General features: G+C 36.0%; 1 protein-coding gene across 10 annotated transcripts in view; it reads right to left on the bottom strand.

Annotated features, from left to right (window-relative positions):
- LOC149538416 (uncharacterized protein C16C9.01c-like) overlaps window positions 1–27,489 on the bottom strand; it is a 199,259-nt gene that overhangs the window by 20,034 nt on the left and 151,736 nt on the right. For 4 of the 10 annotated variants that reach the window (XM_089799728.1, XM_089799729.1, XM_089799732.1 and 1 more), the window contains 4 exons: window positions 12,212–12,355; window positions 6,667–6,781; window positions 6,513–6,556; window positions 6,163–6,371 (listed from right to left, as the gene is read on the bottom strand). In XM_089799728.1, the coding sequence (XP_089655854.1) occupies window positions 6,163–6,371; window positions 6,513–6,556; window positions 6,667–6,781; window positions 12,212–12,355 (512 nt within the window). Of the gene's footprint in view, window positions 1–6,162; window positions 6,372–6,512; window positions 6,557–6,666; window positions 6,782–12,211; window positions 12,356–20,289; window positions 20,374–27,489 lie in introns of all 10 variants that reach the window. The other 6 variants (XM_089799730.1, XM_089799731.1, XM_089799727.1 and 3 more) reach the window with 2 other exon arrangements.

Raw genomic sequence — 27,489 nt, 5'->3', positions numbered from 1 at the left:
CCATCATATCTTCTACTTGTAAAAACATCATAAAAGTTAAATACCTATTACCAACAAATGTTTGAATGCATAACTTATCTTTGTCTAGTGCATGTCTTGGCATCTTGTGGAGAGGGGAAACATTGTCAGAGGCTTAACCTCCCAACCACAGACCTTAAACTTATCCCCACACTATCTCTAACGAGAAAGACCCTTCCTACCCAAAAATAAACATGGAACAACTTGATCAGCCACTGAGCATCCTGGTACTAGGGTATCAATCTCATTGCTCAACTAGGCATCAAGATCTAAGTATTGGACTACCATGAGCCAAATCTTGTTAATTAATATCTCTTTTCGTTTGATCTTACAATTACTATTATGAATGGTTCACTTATTTTCATGTAGGAATAACTCTGCGGTTCAATGATTTTCAGCTCACCCTTCATCTCAGCCAAGATGGCCCTCTTGGATGAATTTTCAGGGTGTATGCTTAAGTGTTCTTTCTGATTTATAGTCACAGTCAAATTCTTATGTCCTTTTTGGACTCATCACAAATTCATGAAGTATACTTTACTTGCATCTTCTTATGCTTGTTGCCCTTATCACATGGACTAATGAGTAGATGTCCCTATATAAGGTGTATATCACAAATTTGACTAAGCAAAATCATATATTATTATGAGATTAATTCGAAATGGAAATCACCAACAATTAGTTGTAATTCGTTATTCAAATTGATGGATGTACCCTTCCATGGATATCAATCGAATATGAATCAAAGTTTGTCAAGGAATTCGCATTCTGATCTGATATTAGAGCTTAAAGAAAAGGTCTTATCCACTTACATTCTCACCCATCGGGTGGCTACCTACACCGCACGAGCCATGAAATAGCTTCAAATTTAGATGCACATATTTTAGAGTTCACATCAAGATTCAAACATGAAATGCAAAAGATGACTTGGAATGTGCTCCGCCTGGAGTTGGTTCTTACAACTTGTTGCCGTATTCTGTCAATCCAAGATACATGACAAGCACAACTTTCCAATGACTCTACACGAGGGTTTGTATGAACTCAGAATGGAGGAAGAATTTGTGTCTAGCAAATGTACGAACTCGGGCTATAGTTATGAGGAATAACGATGCAAAAATAGAAGGTAATCCATGCTGCAGAGGTTATGCCATGCAAACAAATATAAAATCAGACAATTGTGAGAGGAAGAGGAATGTTTCCTAGGCAACAGGGAGAATAATAAAAATAAATCATCTGTACATTATCTTAGTTACAAGACAGAGAGTGGCGGTGAGAGCTACAATGCAAACAAGAAATCATTGCCACAAATATTTAAAATGGTCATCTAAACTTATAAGACCCGATGGAAAATAATATAGGAATATGAAAGGTGGCCTCACATGAAATAATATTAGGCCATAGCCAAGATGAGAGAAATAATAATATTGTCTTAGTATATAGTATCATGGTATCTATAGATAGCTATATATATATGTATGCATATAAGTGTACATGCGTAAACCCCAACCATATATTTCTTATATATACACCAAATATCAAGTATGCGTATACATCCTTATATATATAAATTTGGTTTACATATGTACATGTACAAACATTTAGGTATCATAATGTTGATATGATAAGACATACTTATACACTAGGGGGCTCTAACCAACAACACAATTACAAAGGTACAAACTTGCTCAAATTTCAATTCATGCTTAGTGATCTCTTTTACTACTTAATGATATGTAATTTAATAAGTTAGCTCATGGTCATCCAACGTACACTTTTGCTTGCCTAGTCATTTACCTTAGCCATGGTGGTTCAAGGCTCGTACCTATTTGCTCAATGATGGTGGTGCCCCCATGCCCAATTTTTTTTTGGCAATGCTTTCCCCCCTTTGACATGCTCCTACAAGGGAATTCTCCATGATTATATCATATTCCTCAATATTATAACAATTTACCATAACAAATTATTGTTCATAAACCATCATAATGGCTAACTGCCATTCCACTTCCCATGATGAATAACCAACTTTCTAACATTTCAAGATAACAATATAATAGCATCATAACAATTAACTAACATGTCGTCTTCATATGAAATTATAACAATTAACCATCTTACCATTTCACATGATCACAACTAATTTTAACTGTCAACTGACTTCACGTAAAACCTCAATGACTATACGAACATTTTAATTGAGTCAAAAATTGGGATGTAACATTCTCTTCCCCTTGTGTTTCATCATCATCAATGAACTTTGAAATTTTAACGAAATTATAAAGAACATTTGAAATTGGACCGAAAATTGGGATGTAACATAGTGTGCCCTGATTACACAAAGAGCTTCATCATGTATAGTTATGCTTCCGAGCATACTATGTTTGTCATCCTAATGCAGAAGAATGATGAAGGTATTGAATCACCCATTTCATTCATGGGTTTCCCTTTGAAGGTTCATGAATTGAAATACAGTCAGATGGAAAAGCCTGCGTACGCTATTGTTGAAGCAGTTAAGCATTTCAAGTTCTACATTTTGAACTCACATATCATTGCTCTAGTCTCGGATACTACTGTCAAGACCATCTTGATGCAACAAGAGTTTGGTAGGAAGAGAGGAAACTGGATTGCCAAGATCTAGGAATATGATATGGAGATACGACCAACCAAGCTAGTTCATGGCAAAGGACTCTGTCATCTTATGGCTGAAAATGTACTTTTACAAGTAGAAGATGAGAATTCCTCATCTCTTCCTACTTTTCTATTCGTCAGCACTACAAATGACTGGTACTCTAACATGGCCTATTATCTAAGTAATGGAGAATGTGCCTCGCATTTGTCATATAAAGAATGGAGGACCCTCGAGCTCAAAGATTCTAGCTTCATCCTATAGGAAAATGGTCTTTACAAGCATGTGATGGATGGAACTTTCTTCAAATGCGTGGACAAAAGCCAACAAGTGTTGATTCTGGATTCTTTCCATAATCAAGCATGTGGAGGACATTTTCAGCACCTATCACTGCACATAAAATTCTAAGAGCATAATATTATTGGCCCACACTTTTTCAAGATGCTTATCAATGGGTAAGAAAATGCAAATTGTGTCAACAATTCGTAGGGAAACAAAAGCTTGTTGCTCTGCCATTGAAGCCAGTAGTCATCGAGAAACCATTTCAGCAATAGGGAATTGATTACATTGGTATCACCAGTCCACCCTCAAGCAAGGGTCATACTCACATCCTAGCAACAACAGACTACTTTACCAAGTGGGTAGAGGCAATTCCTATGAAGGGCTCTATGTTAGATATAATATGACTTCCTGGAGCAAAACATTTCACAATTTGATGTTCCGAACAAAGTTGTTGCGAAAAATGCAGTTGCTTTCTCTTCCAAGAAAGTAACTAGGTTTTGTTTTAATCACGAGATAACTCTAGCACATGCGTCCAATTGTTACCCACAAGGTAATGGTCAAGCTGAATCAAGCAATAAGAATATAGTGACCATCATGAAGAAGCTTGTGGAAGAAAACCAAAGAACCTGACACATGGTGTTGTTTGATGCTTTGTGGGCTGGCGAGATTACTCCAAAACGAGCAATTGGAATGTCATCTTTTTAGTTGCTATACGGGATCAATGTCAAGATTCCAATAACTTTAGAGCTTTCGGCTCTTAAGTTGATACGAGTCATTGAAGATGAAACTTATTCAAACTCCTCGAATAAGAGAATTATGTTTCTTCAGCAATGGAGAAGCAAAGAAAAGAAGTGGTGGATAAACTCATTACTCACTAGCAACAAGTCAAAGTTCTTTTTGACAAAAAGGCCAAATATAGAGAATTCCAAATTGGCGGTCTTGTTCTACTATGGGACAAGAGGTGAGAACTAAAAGGAATGTATGGAAAGTTTGACACTCTTTGGCGAGGACCTTTCACAATTCACAAGATTGTAGGTGAAAAAAGTTTATGGCTTGCATATCGTGATGGAACACCAATGCCACTGCCTTGCAATGGACAACATCTAAAACATTACTTCCATTGATTATCAAATAAGTATCCCTTGTACATAGTTTTATCATTTTTTGAGTTATAGGATCTTTGTTTTTAGTTTTGTTTTTGTTAGTCGCCTGACTCTATAGCCCAATGGAGTGGATGATGACACTTAGAGAACTAGATTCTATGTCACTCTTTGTTTCCAAAAACAAATGAGTAACATTCCCCAGATAGAGCTAATTGTTGTCCTGCATTTTGTCACCACAAAATGTAGGTAACAGTACGAAACTTTTTCAATTTTGTTTCACATTTCTCTCAAACATTCCAATATTTAATTGGCCAATATTGATCAACCAATCAGCCCCAATTTGCATAATGAATCTTTTTACTGAAGGTTTTTGTCAAGTGCTTTTCATTTTTCATTTATTAAGCCTATGCTTGATTTTTGAAGCCTTGTATGTCTTTATTTGCATTTTCAAATGTTTGTTTCATTGCTTTTAATCTTTTGGTTTTGTCCAATATCTTGCACTCGGTTTTCCCTTCGATTTGGTTTATCTTAGGGCTTAATCAGACTTGGTAGTCAAAATAAATGACCTTTTAAGTGCCCACAAAGTGGGCTCCCTAGGCATAATCACATATTTAATATATGAATGTTATTATTCATAGTTGAGATTCATTTTTTGAAAAATAAAACATAAATTGACTTTATGCTATGTTTTTAAGTTACGTCATCACTTAAGTTACTATAGTGCACTTTATGTTTTATTTTAAAACATCTAGGTTAAATATTAGTTTTTGAATACAATTTGCACATGATATATAAACTATAGTGTAAATATTATTTTTGACCCCTTTAAGTGATTAACTCAAAAATCAATTAGACATGTGCTTAATTGGTCACTTAAGTTGTGCAAACTCAATAACATGTTGTTTTACATGTTCACATGCAAGTGCATATGTGGAGTCTGATTTTGGCTTGAAAATGCATATTTTAAATATCTAATGGACTTCTAAGAGTCCATTTACCTGAAAACTTCCCTCTACATGCAAAAGGCATTACATTTAATAGCATTTTGAGAGTCCGATTTGCACTAGGAATGCAATTTGTGGAATACAAATTGAAAAGCATATTTCAAATATGCAATGGGCCTTCAAGACCACGATTTGCACAAAAATCACTTTTCCAGCCTTTGTGCAAATATGCAACGCTCCTAATAGAGTGCAATTTTGCATAAAATACATGCAATGAGGTCACAAGAACCCACTTTTAAAGCTTTTTAAGGTAAAAAACACTCAAGTCATAGAATGCATTACATGTTTTATTTATATGCAATGGCCCATTGAGAGTGTGATTTGCACCATTACAAATATTTTAAACTTAACCCAAATATGCAATGTCTCTATGAGATTGCGATTTGCACCTCCAGCCATCATATAAATACATTTTAAACTTGTAAATGCATCGATAAGGTCCAATTTCACCATTCCAACACTTGCAAATGGATTTGGAAGTCACATTTTTGCATAGACCAAGGAGAGGGTAAAGGCTGCAAAACAGGTGAATTAAGAGTGACCACCAAGAAGTCAAAAGATAGCAAAACGTCTTCCCAAAAAAAAAATAAAGGAAATCCCTTGTAAGATGACACCTCAAACTACCCACTCACTTAATCAAACTCTCTTTATAACCTAAGAAAGCTTTAATAAAAGTATAGAGCAAACCTAAGAAATATCTCCTTGGCCCATTTGTCTAATGACATAACAATGAACCTCTTTAAAAACAATATATAAATTGTCCCTTTCTAAAATGTTATTGAAGAAACTTGGAAAATAATTAAATCATTGTTTGAAAGTTATTTTCCTCAACTTATCCAAGCTTAAGAAAAAAATTAATTATGAATTTAGGTGCACTTACTTATTTCAGTCAAAAAAAGAGACATAGAAAGTCTCAACCATACAAGCACAAAAAACCGAGTACCGTTTATACACTACTGTTGGAAATGGTCTATAGCCTGAGTTTTCCAATATCTCCTCGGTAGTTGACTGGGCAAGCAAATACCTTTGTAAATTATAGTGCCAATGGACTGGACACCCACAAAACTTATCTACTCTATAACCTAGACCCATAGAGCTATATTCTTGGAATGATATTTACATGATAGTTACTTACTAAAGCTTGCTGCAACACTCCCCCACAAGCCTGCAGTCAATAGGTCATGAGTTTTCCACCAGCCCATAGCAAATGCACCACAGAAGGTATTGCCACAACCTATTGGATCTACAACTCTTCCAATAATATTCTCTCGTTGCAATGAAGGGTTTTGTGAAGAACAAATTGCATGAAAGGCTGGAATTTCCCATGTCTCCTGGGTATCAGATCTAGTGAGATAGCACAAGATAAAGTCAAACATAACCATTTCCAGATGAATGGCAATTTCTACTTTTGACAATGAAATGAAAGTATGTGACATGAAAATAAGAAAATAAAATCTTCAGTGAACATTATTATTAACATCTTGCCTATGAACAATGCTTCCAAATGGCCCTCTTCTAAGAGTCACCACCTGCAACATAAATGTATTAGCATTGCATTTGAACTCCAAAATTATTGCAATGTCTTACAAGCATTGATAGTGCATATCAACATAAATTCAGAGTTTCACAGATGCAGAACCTCAGCTCCTAGTTCTGTAATTCGTTTAATCATCTCCACTGGTGACCCTGGTCCAACAAGTGAAGCAGCCTCTTTCTCATTCGAGGAAAAGATATTACCAGACGAAACTAATTTTCTGTCACACAAATAAGCCAAAATCATTATGTTATTATCTTTCTCAAAAGAACTCGACCAGTAAACATGTTCTGTAACTACTATTTCTGAAAAGGAAAGTTTGTATTTTCATATTGCAGATAATATATGCCATGTAATATGGCAGTATAAAAGCTAATTCTGATAACTAGCCTTATACTGTACAGTAAGATACAAATACTATTTACACCAAAATTGGAAAACTAAATAAACATGATCAAGTCAGGAACTACTAATTTTGATTTTCTTTTGAGTGGTTAAGAAAAATGGAAAACAAAGAAAAGACCCTTTTAAAAGTGGATAACTCAATCAATAGATGAAGACAAAGATACAGGTTTAGTTTACATTGCAAAGGACTACAATAGACCCATTTTAAAATGCACTCTATATCATAAGGATGCTTTAACAAAAATCACGCTCTTGCACATTATTCTTAATATATTCTAAAGAATATTATTGATTGTATATGAGTCATAAAAACAAAACAAAAGATTATTGGTTTTATAGGCACATCTTACTTGCCAAAACTATTAAAGCTCAAACAATGGACATCACCAGCATTCCTGTCTAAAGAGTATAGGAACTCACAAAACTTAGCTCACATCAACATGTCATCATACATGCATGGCCTAAACTCAAGTGGGAGAATCTGCATGTTATTCCATTTATCCAGTATTTTATCATCAGTCCATCAACAGAAGATGGTCAATTTAGTAGAATAAAAATTGCAAGGGGAGCATTTGATGATGTGACATTAACAGGAATGTTAGTGTAGTTTTTTATTTTTCCTATTTTGCTAGGTTTTTCCTACACTTTTAATAATCTTGCTTAGGTTAATAAAGCATGTCTTATTAGGTGAATGGTTGTGAGGTGTCACCTTCCTACATGTGAGCATCCATAGCTATCTTGGGAAGATACTTTGCTATCTTTAGTCCGATAGATGGTTGCTCCTCATTGGTTGGTGTTGTTACCTCCTCCCTCTTCCTAGCCTATATAAGCATACTACGTAGCTTGTATTTGCATCTCTTATTTTTGCATCCTCTTAATGCTATTTTGCTTCCAACATTTGCATTACTCTCTTGGAGACTAACTCTATGATGCTATTTTGATTTGTATCATTTGCATTCATAGTTTAGATATTTATTCTTTGCACTAGTTTTTTGGGTTATTAATCTTATCAGATTCTAACATGATATCAGAGCTTTTCTATGTGCAAGAGTAGATTTTAGTTTCCTTATTTGAGAGATTCGGAGGGGGCTAATAAACTTTATTGTAGTTTTTTGAAAAACGAAGTATGCTCTTCTCTTGCATCTTTGGATGATCTTGAGAATCAGAAAAGTTTTGACAAAAACGATTTTTCTCTGGGGTTTCAATCTCAAATCTAACAACCAACTTGCATATTTGGAGTTTTCAATCAGTATTGCAGGTTCCAGCATGCCATTGATGGACTTAAGAAGGTGATCCAGCATTTATGTCATATTTTGGTTCCTGGAGTCGTTTTTTGATTTTTGGAGCCATTTTTTACTGTTAAAGGCGTCTAATTTACACTACAGCAGCATCTTCTGTACATCAACAAGGAAAACGCTTTCTAAGTTTTGTTCGCAGCCCCGAAAAACCATCTGGGTATCTTTTAGATTTTGCATGCAAGTTGTATATTTTGCAGAATCGAGCATGCAAAGCTACAGCCATACCCCTCTCCATTTGCAGTCGCAGATTTGAACGCAGTTTTCAAATATCTCGTTCTTGCTCATACGGACTCCGATTTTGATGATTCTTGTTATGAACTTGGCTATTTTTTTGTGCTCTATCCACTCGTGGAGTTGTTTTTTGATTTTCATGCATGAATTCTTCATAAATTGCAGATTCTTAGCTGTGACTGTGCACAGTTCTCGTTTTGAAAACTTCAGAGGATCATAACTTTCTCATACGACCTCGTATCGAGGCGATTCTTTTTTTGAAAGTGCATATTTTTCGAGTAAATCACAATGGTGCTATTTGTTTCCTTGATTATTGTGCCCAAGTTTCACTTTTAACATATGCTCTTCATGAGGGTTTGTAATGCATTGAAATCAAGACCACTAAATATTTCTTTCTAGTGGTAGTTGTAAATGCACTAAAATAAAGTGTCAAATCATATTTCTTTGGGGGGGTTCTTTGATTGAGTAAAAAGTGGGGGGCATTGTCGTGGCTGAGTTCTCTTCTTTTTAGCATTTCTTCTCTGCATTTCTTCATCATGGATCAAACAAATATGCCCATCCTAACTCCATACAATTACTTTGGGTGAAAATCACGCATGACAATTCACTTAAGGAAAGCTGGATTAAATAGGATAACTATGGGACTTGAAACTGAACCTGCTAAAGATGAAGATAAGCCTAAGTGGTTTAACAAATGTGATGAGGCATTTGGAACATTGTGTTTGTCTGTTTCTCCTGACTTGCTATTTCACATTGAGTCTTTGGATACACCAAATGAAGTATGGACAAAGCTAGAAACACTATTTGGCACACAAGATTCAATGAGGGGTCATATGTTGGAAAATGAATTAATTAGTTCGAGTCCAGGCAATTTCAACACAATCCAAGATTTCTTCACCAAATTAAAATCACTAAGGCTGCAGTTAAAACAATGTGGAATTGAAAAGAAAGATGAACAACTGACTCTTAGTATTCTCTCTAAGCTAAGTTCAGAATATTCTGTGTTTGTCTCTACCTTCTATGCTACTAAGGGTGCACTTGGTACTCAATTCACCATGCCATCTTTAGATGATTTTGCTGTCAATCTCACTCGAGAACGGGACAAGCTAATCTAGATGGGCATTCTTAAGTCCTCTAAGTCACATGCCTTGGCTGCCAACCAAGGCACAAAAGAACAACAAGGACAAAGTAGTAACAACAATAGTAAGGACAAAAAACAAAAGAATAGCGAGGAGAAGAAGGATCAGATGCTGGTTTCTTCAAAAGCAACTATTGATACACCATCTTCCAAGGGTGATAAGCTTAAGAAAGAAAAGGTCAAATGTGTCTATTGTAAAAGACCTGGTCATGATGAACATAAATGTTTGCAGAAACAACTTGATCACTTAATATACATTCTTGAGAAGAATAATATCAGTGTTCTTGAGTCTATCAAACAAAGTTCTAATGAAGGGTCTAACAAAGAAAAAGAAAATAGCAAGGGGAAAGGAAAGGGCAAGGCCCTTTTTGTAGTTGCTTTCTCACCATCCACTTGGGTTCTTGATTCGGGTGCTTCACACCACATGGCTTCATTTAAGGAAGAACTTGCATCCTTGGAGCTATGTACTATGCCTTCTATTTTGATGGGTGATAATACTCTTGTTGAGGTGTGTGGGAGAGGGTCTGTTGATGTGGGGGATGGCACATTCCATGATGTTCCTTATGTACCCTCATTGTCAACTAATCTCCTATCGGTACACCAGATCACTCACACAGGTTTAAGCAAGCAGGTTGAGTTCACTCCTGATTCAGTGGAGATACGTGAGTTGCACAATGATTCTACAGTTGCAGTTGGGAGAGCAGATCATCAGTCACGACTCTATATGTTTTCTCACTTTGTTTCTGATCCTCCTTTGATTGTTTTGCTCACTCACTTTAATGATGTGAGCAGATTATGGCATGAGCAGTTTGGCCATCTTAACTTTCACTACTTGCATCAGCTTAACCAGCAAAGCATTGTCATAGGGTTGCCTTCTACTTTGACATTGGAGTCACTTGGAATACATGATAGATCTTCTGATGGGTCAGATTCACTTGAGCAGTCTTCTACTTCCACTTTTGATGCAGAGAGTGATTCAGAGGACTCACCTCCTTCCTCTCCTAGTCATCATTCACAGGTTGATGATTCTCCTCTAGATTCTCCATCTTTTGGTCCAGTTTGGGCTAGACAAACCTTGCAGTTTGCAGGTGATTGGGTTGGGGATCCATCAAACACCAAGCAGACTCGTTCACAATTCTAGGATGCTCTACATATCTTCATTGCTATTGCCTCAAATCCACAGTCCTTTCATGAGGCTTCTGGTATTTCTAAGTGGGATACAGCTATGCAGAAGAGTATAGTTCCTTGATGAGGAACCACACTTGGGATCTTGTCCCTTTTTCTAAGGGAAGAAAAATTGTTCGATGTAAGTGGATCTACCAGACAAAATTTGCAAGCTTTGCTAGGGGTATGGGATGCTTCATCTTTTGGAGGGGCGCTTCCTCTCACTTGGAGTCCTAATTTTCTTTGGGGAGTCTCTTTTCTCTCTCTTTTGGGGGAATTTTATGTACATGGGTACCTCATCAGGCTTGACTTGCCGAGACCCATTTCTACATCCACCTAAGCTTCGCTTATGGGGGGGTGTTAGTGTAGTTTTTTATTTTTCCTATTTTGTTAGGTTTTTCCTACACTTTTAATAATCTTGCTTAGGTTAATAAAGCATGTCTTATTAGGTGAATAGTTGTGAGGTATCACCTTCCTACATGTGAGCATCCATAGCTATCTTGGGAAGATACTTTGCTATCTTTAGTCCGATAGATGGTTGCTCCTCATTGGTTGGTGTTGCTACCTCCTCCCTCTTCCTAACCTATATAAGCATGCTACCTACCTTGTATTTGCATCTCTTGTTTTTGCATCCTCTTAATGCTATTTTGCTTCCAGCATTTGCATTACTCTCTTGGAGACTAACTCTATGATGCTATTTTGATTTGTATCATTTGCATTCATAGTTTAGATATTTATTCTTTGCACTAGTTTTCTAGGTTATTAATCTTATCAGATTCTAACAAGGAAAACCTTGAAAAGATAGCACGTGCAATATTGTAAAAACCAAAGTGAAGCTGATTTTGTTTGACAAATTTAGTAATACCAAATTGGCAATTAAAGCCCTGCCTCCTGTTATTTTGTTAATTTATCAAATCAAACTGACGGGAATCTTTAGAGAAGTATGGTACTAATATCGTAAAGTTGACAAGTCAAACTTAATCACATTAGGTGGGGTCACCAGCCTAAGGACCTTTAGCACACAACTGCATATTTTATTTTTCCTTGCATTATTTTCCAAATTTTGCCAGCCTCTAGTTACATGAAATGGAAAAATGGGAAACTAAATAATTCTTGAGTAGAGGATAAATATTGGATGCTCACAAAATATTCTAAAATATGTATTCCAATAAATAAGCTGTTAAGCTGCAGCAATGAGTTGAATTCTGGTACTCAGTACATGAGTTGGAAAAGATGTATCCACTTCAAATCATATTTAAAATTTCATTCAAACAAACTTAAAAAGTTCAATATATTACCCAAAAAATTATCAACTACCTGATGCCATAGAACTTAAAAAGTACTAAACACAACACTTGAAACCACTAAATTATATATATAGGTTGTACTCATTAAACTAGGAAATAAAACTCACATGAGTTCTGATCGAGTCACAATGTCCAGTGCATGAGTATACGTCTCTACACTTACAATTTCTGCCCCAGTACTCCTAAGTTCCTGAATAAATGCTGCATCTCGCCCACTTGGATGAACGCAAATATGGTAAACCCTTGCATTTCTGCCACCAATATTTACAGTGAAATCAGAAAGAACAGAAATAGTTTCCTTTCATACCAAATCTAACATTACAATACAATAGTATATTTTTATATAATTGAGTTTCTTTTACATGGCAGTACAATATGTTGAATGCAATAGCTATATTGAAAGGATAGAGCCTTCAAATGAATGCAATAGCTATATAAAGGCTTTTTCCACCTCTAGCTTACAATCATACCTTAGTGCTCAATGCTGCCATTATTTTGCTAGGTGGCAATTTTGTAAGTCACTGTGACCACAACTTGCAAAATTGTGGATATTTTGCAACCGACAGTTTTTAAGGATCAATTGCAAAACAACGGTTCCAGCCATAGCATGTGAGATAGTCTCTCCTACTTCTGAGGGTGTAATGTCCCCATTTTTCAGGCTCTTGGGATTAACCTATCATGTAACCCTCATAGGCTAATGAGGATGGACAGAGGGTCTCTTTCAGTGGGCATCTACTTTAGAATTCAGTATCCTTTGGTTTGGCTTTCGTTTGGCGTCATTCGGACTTCATTTTCTATAGTTTGCCATGTTTACTGTTTATAGTGAGTCTGATATTGATCGAGAAGGACCTTTTCTATTTTTGGAAAGTGAATTTGGTCATATGGGGAAATAATAGGTGTGATTCCTATTTCAGACGACATATTAAAAGGATAAGTATTTTGGGAGTTATTATTATTTTAATGGCCAAATTATTATTAAATCATTAAATGGCTTATTATAAAGTTATAATTTAACTTTATAATTTCACTTAAGTTGACGATTGAGTCATCATGGGAAGGGGTCATTTATTTAATTAATTCATAGAAGCCTAAGCCAAGGTATTAATTTAAAGTATTGGAGTAAATGAATTATTAAAAAGAAAAGTATATCTTTTTATCCCACATTGGTAAGAATTGTCTTTGAGCTCTCACAAGAAAGAATAAAAAGGGACTTGAGAGCTCATTCTAGGATATCCATTGTTCATTTGATGAAAATTTATTAAGTTTCTTGGCTGTGAGAAATGGCTAGGGTTTGAGGACTGATTCCTCTCTTGGCAATCTGAATCATCACTGGTTGATGATGAATTTTGCAAACTAAATTCTCAGAATACTATTATGATTCTGTGGATGCAAATTTGGTGTTGTTGTATACCGAATTTGAAGAGAACTATTAAATTGCTGCTATTACAGAGGTATACATAATTCTGGTTCGATTTTCTCAGAATATCTCATTGTCTGGAAGGCTGTTTTATCTTCCTGACAGGCTGCAATATAATTCTGGAAATTGGTGAGAACTCAAGGTGCTGCATTTTTTTTTAATTTTGGAGAAGATTCAGTAATTCTGGGTTGCATATCAGTTTTGAAAGAGCTGTATAACTTTTTAATGGCAATGTGACTAGCATTAGAGTTAGTGCGCATTCATGGAGGTCTGCGTCTCATTTCAGCTAGGTGCTTAATTCAAAAAAAGGTGCTCATTTAATATATTTAATTGTTGTGTTATATGACAATTGAAATTAGAATAAATTTGATAATTGTGATCATTTCTAGCGAAGTGTTGAATTTTATAATAAATTGTTATCTTTCTTATTCAATTCTGGACAAAATTCAACAAGTTAATTTTTATTAAAAGTGAAACACAAGACTTTTGCAAGCGAATTCAAAAATTAATAATTACTTCAGAAGAGAGCCAGGCAAGCTCATTACAATGGTATCAGAGCTCTGACCTTGCCATCCTGTGGGAATTGATTTCATTATTTGTATGAGATTATTCTCAGAGTGATCAGTATTTCTATTTCTCAAACATGGATAGATACAGGAGGTCGAGTTCGGGAAGTCAACACAGTAGCAGAGGGAAGAGAACAGGGTTAGATGCTTTGGTGGAAAGTGTCGAGAAATTAAGATTGCATCAGCAGCGACTGGCAAAGAGATTGTCGGATCCGGCTACAATTGACATGGCGGCGAGATATTTTACTTCTACTTTTAGTAGGCCGACATCGGGTTCGTAGGGGAGAAGACTTGAGTTTTCTCCGTCTGCTGATCATGATGCTGATGTACCATTATCTAGTTCAGCACCTGCTATTACCATCCGTAGTGCTGATGCTAGTTTTGTTGCACCAAACTCGGTGGATGTTTCTGTGCCACTGGAGGACAGTAGTGTTGAGCATCACTGGGTTGAGGCTCCCAGAGCAGTTACTGTGGATTCTACAGAGGCAGTTGATGCTGTAGTCATCTTTGATCATTCACATTCTTCTTCGGAGGGAATTGTCATTGGGGATGTGTATGTCAGCTTTAGTAGCGTGGCTCCAGTTCAGGAGGCAGTGGCTTCTGCAGATAGGCCCAAGATGCCGTAGTCATCTCTTATCATTCAGATTCTTCTTCGGATGGAATTGTCATTGGGGATGTGTATGTCAGCTTCAGTAGAATGGCTCCAATTCAGGAGGTAGTGGCTTCCGCAGATAGGCCCAAGGCCTCTATGGAGTCTCCCAGTGGTGTACTTGGTGATCAGAGTATTACAGAGGGGACACTTGATTTCAGTTTGGGCTCTAGCATTGTTGGTGTATAGGTTGACGATGAGTCATGTGTACAACGATCCGTGTCTGCAGTTGAGATTCTTGCAGGTGATGTGAGAGTTGTCAGTATGGACACATCTGAGGACACTTTCGAGGATGTTGTGAGTTGCATTGGTGACAATGCCCCCTGTATGATATTGAGTGATGACTGTGAGGAGAGTTTGAGCTCTGACAATTTTGATATTTATGATAGCAATCACAGTATGGGTTTGGTACAAGAGATAGTGTTATATTCCTGTGCTGAGGATGTGAGCATGGAGCTTTCTAGTGACAACACTCAAGATGGGAATGTTATAGATGTTTTGTCTGATGACACTCCATGCTACAGTATAGCTTATCCACAAGTTGACGTCGAGTTGTGTACGTGGTCAGAGTCGGTAGAGGAGATGCAGTTAGAGGATATATACACTAGCATTCCAAATTCATCCATTGTTGTGAGTGAGGATGATGAGTGTTGTAGTGTATTTGGATTTTTATTTCCGACTTTGGGTATAGATTTAGCGTCAACAGTTGGTGGAGATAGGTTCCTTGATTCAATGTTGCCGAAACCCATAGATGAGGATGAGGTAGACTCTGAGTGGCAAGAGTTTGTTTCAACCAGGGCTACCTTGTCAATTGAGAAAGTTACTTTGTCAGTGACCCCTAATGATATTTGTTAGGATCTGGACTCTCAGTTAGTTGCAGAGGACAAGGGAGTTGGAGATTGTTATGATGAGATAGTTTCAGCAGCAGCTTCTTCGGAGTTAGATGAGGATGAGTCCGATGCTTGCGTTCAGAGTGTGGAGGTGTAGTCAGATGTAAGTACATTGAGCATTGGTGATCTTGAGGGGAGTTCGTTTGATTCAGCTTTCTCTCATAGTGTGGATAGCATATTTGAGACGGTTTATAGGAAGCCTGTAGTGCAGAGTCGCCATGTGACCGGCCAGTTGAGAGATGGCGAGAGAGATATCACTACTGCTCTTGAGCATTTTGATACCGCTCGTCAGTTGTTGGTCGTTACTGGTTGGGTTGCTTCTATGACAGATGAGTCTAGCGGTGGTTACCTTTCTTTGGCAGAGGTTCATGCCTTGTGTGAAGTTGTTTGGGTCTTGAGACAGGATTACTTACAGTTGGTATCCGACCATGACCACCTAGTTGAGTGGGGGAGTATAGCCTATGAGGCACTCTTGGATCTTGAGGAGGAGGTGAGTGAGCTGACCCAGGAGCTCATAGCGACTACTGAGGCTTTGGAGGACATACAGCAAGATCTACAAGAGTCATACTTTCAGTTAGAGGAGATGACCATGGAGTTGGAGCAATTGGAATCTACACCAGCTCCAGACCCAGTTCATTTGTATATTGAGGTGGTTGGTGGTGAGTACGCTCCTACAGTTGTTACTGAGGAACATGTTGTTGGGGCTGACACACATGTTTAGGATTTGGGAGTACCTGGTCCTAATAAGTTTGGGATACCAGTGGAGTCGAGTCTCCAAATTGATTCTTCTCACACAGATGACAGTGTGGTACAGTTGGCTGTGCCACTTTTACAGAGGGATCAGTTGTGGTGTACGGGGGAGTATGTTGATGCTTCCTTGTATAATTTTTACTACACTAACCATTCATGGAGTATTTGTTGGATAGTGTAGGTGTTCATTTAGACTCACATAAAGTGTCAAAAGGTGTTCTCATCTGAGGTACGAGTGCTATTTGCAGATTGATCGGGGTGATTATAGTGATCCTTTCTACTATGCTACCTCACAGGGATTTTGAGGTGGGGTTTGTTGAGCGGATTGCACAAGGTCCTATCCAGCCTATAGCCACTCGGAGTTAGAGATTGGAGCCATCTACTGATTCCCAGTTCAGTGATGGTGAGCCAGTAGTGGAGTTTGGGGGTTCCTACCGGCATTATACGGTGAGGTATGCTCATCATTTTTCTTCTGACCCAAAGATAGAAGATTTGATTTCACGCAGGTGTAGATCGGCTCCAGTTTCTTACCATCCATTATGGGATGGATTGGCACCATCTTTTGCAGATGGAATTGGCAGTTGCAAGTTACACAGCTTGCAATATCAACACCCCCAGGACAGTTTATCAAAGATTGGATTTGGTGGTAGTGACTCAGGTACCTATGGTTGTTGTCATATCCACAGTGCAGTTGGGTGTGAGTGTCAGTTAGACAGGGACTTGAGTTTTGACAGAGTCAATGTTTCAATTGGCTTGAGTTCCGCAGTGTGGTTTCTTCTATTGGCATCTACAGTTGGTCTTCAGATGATTTTGTCAGTGATGTCAATTGTTTGGGTGTTGAGTGCAGTTTCTCAGTTGTTGATTTTTGTATTGTTGATGTTGATGATTTCTTCACAGGAGTATGGTGAGGATTGGGACATTATTCATGACCATCCTTGGGATCCAGGTAGACTGTGATGTTGCTTGCTTTTCCTGATTGCTTGAGGGCAAGCAATCTTGGGAAGGGAGGATTGTAATGTCCCCATTTTTTAGGCTCTTGGGATTAGCCTATCATGTGACCCTCGTAGGCTAATGAGGATGGACAGAGGGTCTCTTTCAGTGGGCATCTACTTTAGAATTCAGTATCCTTTGGTTTGGCTTTCGTTTGGCATCATTCGGACTTCATTTGCTATAGTTTGCCATGTTTACTATTTATAGTAAATTTGATATTGATCGAGAAGGACCCTTTCTATTTTTGGAAAGTGCATTTGATCACATGGGGAAATAATAGGTGTGATTCCTATTTCAGACGACATATTAAAAGGATAACTACTTTGGGAGTTATCATTATTTTGGTGGCCAAATTATTATTAAATCATTAAATGGCTTATTATAAAGTTATAATTTAAATTTATAATTTCACTTAAGTTGAGGGTTGAGTCATCATAGGAAGGGGCCATTTATTTAATTAATTCATGGAAGCCTAAGCCAAGGTATTAATTTAAAGTATTGGAGTAAATGAATTATTAAAAAGAAAAGTATATCTTTTTATCCCACATTGGTAAGAATTGTGTTTGAGCTCTCACAAGAAAGAATAAAAAGGGACTTGAGAGCTCATTCTAGGATATCCATTGTTCATTTGATGAAAATTTATTAAGTTTTTTGGCTGTGAGAAATGGCTAGGGTTTGAGGATTGATTCCTCTCTTGGCAATCTGAATCGTCACTGATTGATGATGAATTTTGCAAACTGAATTCTCAAAATACTATTATGATTCTGTGGATGCAAATTTGGTGCTGTTGTATACCAAATTTGAAGAGAACTATTAAATTGCTGCTATTACAGAGGTATACATAATTCTGGTTCGATTTTCTCAGAATATCTCATTGTCTGGAAGGCTGTTTTATCTTCCTGACAGGCTGCAATATAATTCTAATTTAAAAAGTATCTAATTCCTTTTCACATGACAATGTCTTCCATTAACTAAGATAAGTAACTATTTTTTATTCTAACTGTAATTCATATTCAGCTGATATAACGAGATAAATAAATAAATACATTGCTAACATTTAAACCATTTCTAACTAATAACACATTAAGCTGAAAACAAAGTAACGATTATCTTCTATATTAACTAATATATATATCCATTCAAATTATGCTATTAGAAAACTAAACTATCTAATTATTCCTCTAAGGATTTAAAGGTAAAAGTGCAATAGAAACATACAGAAATAACGAAGGAATCCCTTTATCTTGTTGTTCAAGCCTCGGCATTGGTGGGAGGAGAAGCATTGACATAGGCTTAACCTCCCAACCTCGGACCATACTTATCCCCACACATCCTAACTTAATAGAATGGCCCTCCCTACCTCGGGATTGGGCTTGGGATGTTCTTAAGTCCAGCCATCCGAGCTACCAGGTGGTTTGAGTGCCCAATCGGTTATACCTATATAACCGACGTCTATGGACAAACAAAATGATCTCATGATTGGCAACATATGCCTATATCTACCTTGGCCAAGGATTTCAGTTGGGTTCGTGAACCCGATCACCACCACTCAACTTGTTAATAGATTCCATTATCGAGACATGCATGAGCTATTAAATGTTTTTCAGTACATAGTTATTCATTTTTTATTTTATTCTTGGTTCTTGTAGGTTAACTCCACCTCTTCACCACTCATGGCTTCTTGCTGGTGAATTCCTCGATAATTATGAGATTTAGCATTCTGATAATATTGATACACCTCTTCACCATTTCATAGCTTCTTGCCGGTGAATTCCTCGGTGATTATGAGATTTAGCATTCTGATAATATTGATTCACCTCTTCACCATTTCATGGCTTCTTGCCGGTGAATTCCTCGGTGATCATGAGTATTCTAATCATTATGACAGCATGTCTATGAAAAATTGTTCTCAACACTCTTAACAATTACAATTCGTTTCCAAAAGATATTACGAGAATACAAAGATAGAATTAATGTTCTCAATAAATTCAAGGGTTCGCAGCAGACTATTGGCAAGGTAGATTGTATGCTTGTGCATTTGGCTTATAATCTAATGAAGATAACTTATGAAAAACAAAATACGCGATGGTTCCCTTCATAGTCCTAATGATACATGAATGGTTTAACTTCCATATAAGAAGACAGTGATCAATTTCTTTTACATACTTAGCATTACACAAAGCCGACTACAGTCGGTCCAGAATTCAGAGATGAAAACAATATAATATGGAATGCAATAATTAAACATGACTTGGGTTATTGGCCGAATACTAATTGGGAAGTGACTCCTTCCGTCCTTGGTCAAAACTCCTGTTGGCAAATTATCTCACCTGCGGGTTTGAGACTTGGTTCATCGAATGCAAATTGCTGGCAGAGAAGGGAAGATCAGTATATTTGGTTGTGCAGATTGATTGAATGGTTTGGCAGGAAAGGATATCGTATCAATCATAGAGAGGGTGATGCCATCTTCAATGGTTCATAGCTTGTCTTAAAGGCTAGCCATGGCTCTTCGGCTACTATCGGTTTTCCAAGATAACCCATCAAAATTCAAAACTTCATTCAATTTGAAAAGAGGAGAAATAAGGAGGGAAAAGAAATGAGTTGAAGAGTTTAAATTTTATTTTATTATTATTATATGCTCTTATATATGTTCACGTATGTATATTAATGAGGTGACTTCATTAAATTATATTATGATAATTTATTGGTGCCATTTCATTTTTATATATATTAGTTCATATTTAAATGCTTATTATAATGATAAAATAAGAAGATTTAATATTAATCTCTAAGGTATGAATTATATTTTAATTTAGATTACTTAATGTTTTTATAATATTGTTCTCCTAATAGCTCATGTGGTCCCATAATGTAACCTGTGGTCAAGTCTTCGTATCCTTTCCAAGGGAGTCTTAAGTCATACCTGTCAATCCTGATGACTGAACCAAACAACCATCCCATTCTGATGATCCCATTTAGCAATGTTTCCCCTCTCTTCAGTCTTCTCCTTCAATCACCCAAACAAAACATTCTTGCCAACAGATTAATTCATAAATATATATTGATTGTTAACTCAAATCAAACGAATGCTAATCATCTAATAACAGTTATAGGTTACTAGTTATTTCTTTAACATCTATAATAACTAACTCATTTCACATGATCATGAAAGAAATAATTTGTTATCAATTGGTACAACGTATGTAAATAACTAACTCGTTTCACATGATCAAGAAGAGAAATAATCTATTAATAGTTGATACAACGTATATAAATAACTCATTTTCACATAATCAGGAAAAGAAATAGTTCGTTAAACCAACAGTTATGATCAAATCAAAAATTACGGCAAAATTTGGGATGTAACAATATCCATCATTATAGAAAATTAAGTTATTGTAAAATCTTCACCTTTCAATAACCTCTACAAATACAAGTGATAGTCATTTGAAAGTTGTCACTTCCTCATGATGTACACAAGGGTTAGGCCCATTAAAATCATAGTCACACACATGGATTTTAAACTCCCTCTGAATTATCAATCTTTCGAGCTTCTCATCCAATGTTGCCTCTTTTGAAGTGTCAAGCTCCCTCTGAGTCTAATATCAGCCATCCATTCCCTACAAGACCATTCTCGAAGAGAAAGGAAAGATCAAGGTAAATAACTCTTTTGTAATACATACACAAGTAATAATATTAATATTATTTTGGATCTTAGTAATTTAAGTCATGCCTATTACTAACTACAACATACTTATAAAATAACTCTTTATTTTATATTTTCAATAATAAAAGTTAGAAGTGTATACATTTGTGTATATAAATATATAAACACATATTTTTTAATGTTGACACATTTTTAAATATTGACATATATTTATGAAATAAATATTATAAATGAGATACACCTTATAACCACTTTGGATGGTCGATGCTCAATGCCTCTTCTTGTTACATCCCAATTTTTGACCTAACTTGAAATATAGCCGTTGAGGTTTGCATGAAGTCAATTAGCAGTTTAATTTGTTATAATCTAGCAAAATGGTAAGATAGTTAGTTGTTATGATTTCAAGTGAAGATGACATGTTAGTTGATCGTTAATTACAAATTCATGGGATTAAGGAGGATGGTTAACCGTTGTGATTATTTAAATAATTTATTATGATAATATAATTCAACGATGGAGAATTTCCTTGTAGGGAGCATGTCAGTGGGGTGGAAGCATTGTCAGAAAGAATTAGGTAGGAGCATCACCATCGGTGAGTAGATGGGTAGAGGACCTAGCGACTTGGAATAGAATATATCTGTGAGACCCGCATGAGTTATTTAATAAATATTTTAATTAAAATAATTGAGTTAAAATATAAACGTATCTTAAAGGATTTTAATTTATCTTTCGTCATCTTGTTTTTAATAATTATTTATATACGTGCATTTAAATATAAAAATGATTTGGCATCTTTATATTTTAATAATTTAATAGAGTGATGCCTTCATGTTCATATAAGATTATAATAATATTCGAATTATAATAAAAATTGAATTATTATAATTTTTGAATTACAACCTTCTAACTCTCTTTCCATTCTTTTATTCTTTTCATTTTAATAATCTTTGTTTATAACCGATTAGACACTTGGCGTTCTTACTTGTTAATTAATCTTTTAAATTATGGAAGCCAAAGAGTCTTCTTTATACTTTTTTTTTAATATTATGAGTCAAGGGGGAGGCAGGGATATATATTATGTTCCAACTTCTTTTATTTAAGAGATATATCTTCATGCATACGCGACTAACATTCTCTCATTCCCGACTCTCTTCCTCTCTTTTCCGTCTCTCCTTCATAGGTCGAGAGCCTACAAATACCAATGGGAAAATTATAGCCGCCCGTAGCATTTCAGATTATTTTACAGTCTTGTTTTCTAAGAAACATGACTTATATATACCATGGTCTATTGGTGCTTGAAGAATGATTATGTGAGATCAAATCATAGCGGCCGGCTGGGTACATACTACATTGTTCCTTCTTCTCTTTTCCACCATCAACAGGTACAGAGTAAGGATACCATGGGTGATTATTAATTCTAGCCGTAGGAGAAAGAAAATATCTTGCCATAGGTCACATGATTCCTTGCTAAATCCAATCTGATGATAATCAAATTTTGTCTTTCCTTTCTTTTCTCAATGTTATACCAAAAAGTCTGTACTCTGTTTGGAACGTCTACCATTATTTGATGATGTTGCTGCTGTAGAATTTAAACATTGGTCTGAATCGAATGTATAAAAACGTAACTTCCACCCTTAGTTGGAACTTCATCAGGACTGATATCTTGCCTCTTGAATTTCTACCAAGTACTATGAGATTGTTTCAGTTATGGATTCGGAAGATGGAAGAAATCATCTTGTTACAGGTTATGTGTTTCTTTGCTAAGTCTAAACCGATTACAGTTGGCTTTCCTTTCTTTTTATGAATAATATCCCAAGAAATCAATGTTTTACTTGGTACGTTTACCACTGAATATAGTTTTGCTGCCGTATCGTATAAACAATAGACTGAAATAAAAGTGTATTATTGAAGCATAACTTTCATCCTTTATCCATAGTCGGGATTACATGCACTCTGAAATTTTGCTGTTACTTTTTCCTGTAATATATAGACTTTTTTTTATTTCTATCGAGTACTCTTGAGATTATCACATTTATGAATTCAAATGATAGAAACTTAATTGAATTGCATGAATCAACATTAATGCATGTGTTATCACAATATTTGTACACTGAGGAATTCACCAGCAAAGAAGCCATGAATGGTGAAGAGGTGTAAATTTAATAGAATGATCATAATCTTTCAGACACCTAGGATTCACTGGCAAGAAGCCATGAAAGGTGAAGAGGTGGAGTTAAATCACAAGAACCAATTATGAAATCAGATATGAATATCTAAGAAATGTGTAATTAATAGCTCATGCATATTCCTGTTGTTGTGATCTCCTACTGCCAAGTCGTATGGTGTGTTACATACCAGAATGCCCAGTGAATGGCAAGATGATCCCTGCCAATTCCAGGTAGGGAGGGCCTTTCTTGTTAGAGATCATATGGGGATAAGATTTGGTCCGAGGTTGGGTGGTAAAGCCCTTGACAATGTTTCACCTTTTCCCAAGTTATCAAATGAACAACAGACAAAGATAAATTGTACATTCAATTATTTGTCGGAAACAAGTAATATCAATTTTATGATTAATATGCAAGAAGGTAAGATCAACTGAGTTATTTCATCATTACACCTAGATGCAATAGATAGATTTATGGGTTGTTTTTCATTTATATGAATATTGGATATAAGCATATTTCTAATCTTGAATTCCTACAGCAGCTAAGTAATTAGATGGAAAGAAATTGGAAGCCCTAATTGATTGACTGATAACTGGAACCCTAAATGATACAACAGTATCAGAAGCCTTAATTGAATCCATGGAATCAGAAGCCCTATTTGAATCAGTGGTATCAGAAGCCCTATTTGAATCAGTGGTATCAGAAGCCCTATTTGAATTAGTGGTATCGGAAGCCCTAATTGAATCTGTGGTAGCGAAAGCCCTAAGTGATATAGCAGTATCAGAAGCCCAAAATGAACCGAGGGTAAACGATGCCCTAATTGATATAGTGGTATGTGATGCCAAAATTTTAAATATAGTGGTATTTAATTGTAATCATCATTTGATTTTGAGATAGCGGTTTTTAGATGATAGTCGTCATGTAAAATTGTTACAATGTATTTGTGAACTAACCCAAGTGGTTGCAGAAGCATCCCTAGTTTGATTTTGATCCCAGTTTTTCGACGTATGTGGTTTTCAATTTTTGTAGTAATTTCATTTGATGGTATTTCAAGTTTTTAGTTAAGAAATTTTGTCTAACTGATTTTAACAGTAAATCTTATTCACATGAACATGAATGATATAACTATCTTCCTATGAAACGAAGTAATAGTTGTATTCTTTGAGTATGTTAGATGTTAATTTAGACCCAAGGAAACTGGATGTTACACTTCTATTACCTTTTATACCCACTCAGTTGGTGGTGGGTATCTAGTACCCATGATTATACTTGGTCGATGGTACTGCCCTCTTGGTTGAGGTAACGTTCCCGTTTGTCCCTCTTGGCCAACACTTGTTGGCAATCTTGTCATTCTATATGACTGCGTCCCTTTCTATTTATCGATTTGCATAAGGTGTCTCCCTTCATGTCTCAGTGTAGGGATTCCACAATAGTTATGTGGGTAGAAAATTATAAATCTAATCGGCTTTGAATGTGTAATGTCTCCATTTTTAACAGGTTCCTACAGTTGGCTTGGTCAGTTCACCATCACAACCCTCGTGAGCTGATACTGGGATTTGAGGCTCTCACTTATGGGGTTATAGGCTTTTGAACAACCTATGGTGTGTTTTGGCTCCATTTAAGGGACTAACTATTTATAGTAAGTCAAGTTGTTGGTTCCAATGAGCTCAGTTGAGTTAGAAGAGTTGGGTGATGCTCTCAATTTTATTTTGGGCTTCTGGTTTGGACTCCAAGAATCTTGGAGGGGGCGTCTATTTATAGTAAGTCACCCCGTTAGGTTCATTCATCGTCTTTCATCATCAGGATCACTTTGGTGTTGACAGATTTCGATTTCGATGCTTCTTCAGTTGTTTTCGAACGACAGATGAATTATTATTATTATTATTCATGTAAATGCGTTGAGGTTGCTATTTTTGTTGGTGTTGTTTGTTGGTCACCTTAGTATCATAGCTCGTTTGAATTGGGACAAAAAAATTTAAATTGTGGCAACAAGAAACAATGGCCTTGCATGTCAAAATATTAAGTTATGGTGGGAAAGGTCATTTTTTGGAGCCAAAAGCAATTAATAATTTATATTAATGGCACTTTATTATATTTTAATGTTGTGTAGAGGAAGCTTCTTAAGTGGAGTTCTTTTGGGAAACTGGTGCCATTTTTAGATTATAAATATGAGGACATTTGATGACAAAAACATCCAATTATTTGATTATCTTATCTTTCTTTGTTGTCTTTGTGACACTTCTAAAGTTCTTAGATTTTGTGCCATTGCTGAAGTATAAGGGTTTGGGATCTACAGCTGAAGTATTGTAGATTCAATTCTGAGATTGCTTGGCAAATTGTGCTAAGGTATACGATTTGTCATTTCTCCTACTGTATTAACTATTGCTAACGAGAAGTTTAATTTTTCTTGCTGCTAGAAGTTGTTCTAGAATTTGTGAAGGGATTCATTGGAATTGTTATATCAAATTGTGTGCTGGTTAATTTGGAGTTGGTTGAGTGCTAATTTATATCTGTTGTTGGGTGTTATTTTCTATTTGCACTTTGGGAGCAGAATTTTTCAAATCTGCAGTTGCATTTGTTTGTCGAAGAATTCTTTGTTGCTGCTAGTCTTCATTTCAAAGGGTTTCAAGTCATGTCTTACCTATAAGTTCATGGATTGTAACTTCTAAATTTTTCTAAGTATTGTTGATTTAGATAATAGGGGATATTTTATCAACTGAGTTGTCGGTATTTTGTGAAAATACTCAGTATCTAAGTTGATATTGAAATCTGGAATTTTTCGGCTGTATATTCCCTATGTAATTTCTAAATACTTGAGTTAAAATTATTATTGCAAAATATTCTAGTTTGCTGCTATATTGTTGTATCAAAATTGCAAAACCTCAATAACAAAAAAAAAGAAATCAATTCTTCAGCATAGATTGTTGGACAGCCAGTCAAGTTATTAGAGTATGTTGACTATCCTTGTTGGCAATTTTCTACTTATCCCAAGCATAGTCCTCCTACGTGGTAGTCAATGGGATGAATCAAATTGTCCCGACCTACCTTGAATTTCCCAATCACCTTCTTTGCACTAATTTATTGCAGTTGTTTCTCGTTTATCAAAGTTAATAAGGTTTATCAAAAGCATTCCTCCTGCTTCGCTTGTCAATCTATTGATTTTTCCACTAATAGACTGCCCTACCATGCCCTATGACCATTGAGGTTATCGTGCCAAGGAGACATCAAGATTTCATCTAGTGATAGATCCAACAAAGTCCACATTTTCTTGAGCACAACATCAACATTGAGTTGAGTGGGTTGATCCTTGCTAGCGATGGCCAACATTTGAGCTTCTAAAATGGAACCTCACCCGAGATCTTGGACATAACAGACCTAAGTTCGAGAGCAGTCATCATCCAAGGTGACTTGTGATCTAATAGTTGGAGGCCAGATCTCTGTGATAAGTTTTGGAGATGCCCAAACAGCATCCTTCCTCACATTGGCGATCCCAATTGGATCCAAATCAGTGCATTCCCGAGATCAGAATTTGGAATATGTCTTCCAATGTGCCTTGTTGCTATGATATTATGTCTTCATGCTCAGGTTCTATATCATCATTGTGATGGGTTTCACCTTAATAAACTCAGTTATGTAAATTCTGAAGTGAAGGGAAGGATATCTGTTTGTGTATATTAAAGCCACCGTTCATGAAAGATAATTCCAGTGATTAATAGAATGAGTAGAAGCAAATCACGTCCTTAATAATGTGGTAGGAGAAATTTCTATTGTAAGATATGATTATAAATCATCACACTCTTGATAATTCTATTTTTTTTAACCTTCTCTTTGATACATTTACAACTTGGCTCTGATACCATGATAATTGTCATGGAGGATCGCTGCAAATGTAATGACACTGCCTATGTGGTATGTTCTTTCCAAATGGCATCCATCTCTCTTAGTCTTTATATTGTGGATGGAATATGGATAGACATATCCCTGGACATGTCTATTCATTACTTTTTAATTAATATTACAATTTATAATTTAACTACACACACATACATCATATATATATATATATATATATAACTTTAGTCTCTTGAGTTTATCCAACTGAAGCTACCAAACATTAATAGTTTTCTTGTATTACCAAAAGATGATAATAACAAAGAAGCACCGTCCTAAATATAGATGAAGGTAGGAGAAACTGAACAAACTTTGACCTATTCACTAACTAACTTTAACTTATTCAACACTGCAAGTCCTAATGTCCTACAAATTGATTACATGTTAAAGCTTTGCAGGT

Source organism: Cupressus sempervirens, chromosome 9 (genome assembly GCF_028749045.1).
Source record: "Cupressus sempervirens isolate cs-2001-9-10 chromosome 9, ASM2874904v1, whole genome shotgun sequence".
Lineage (NCBI taxonomy): Eukaryota > Viridiplantae > Streptophyta > Pinopsida > Cupressales > Cupressaceae > Cupressus > Cupressus sempervirens.
This window is presented reverse-complemented; position numbering and strand designations above follow the sequence as displayed.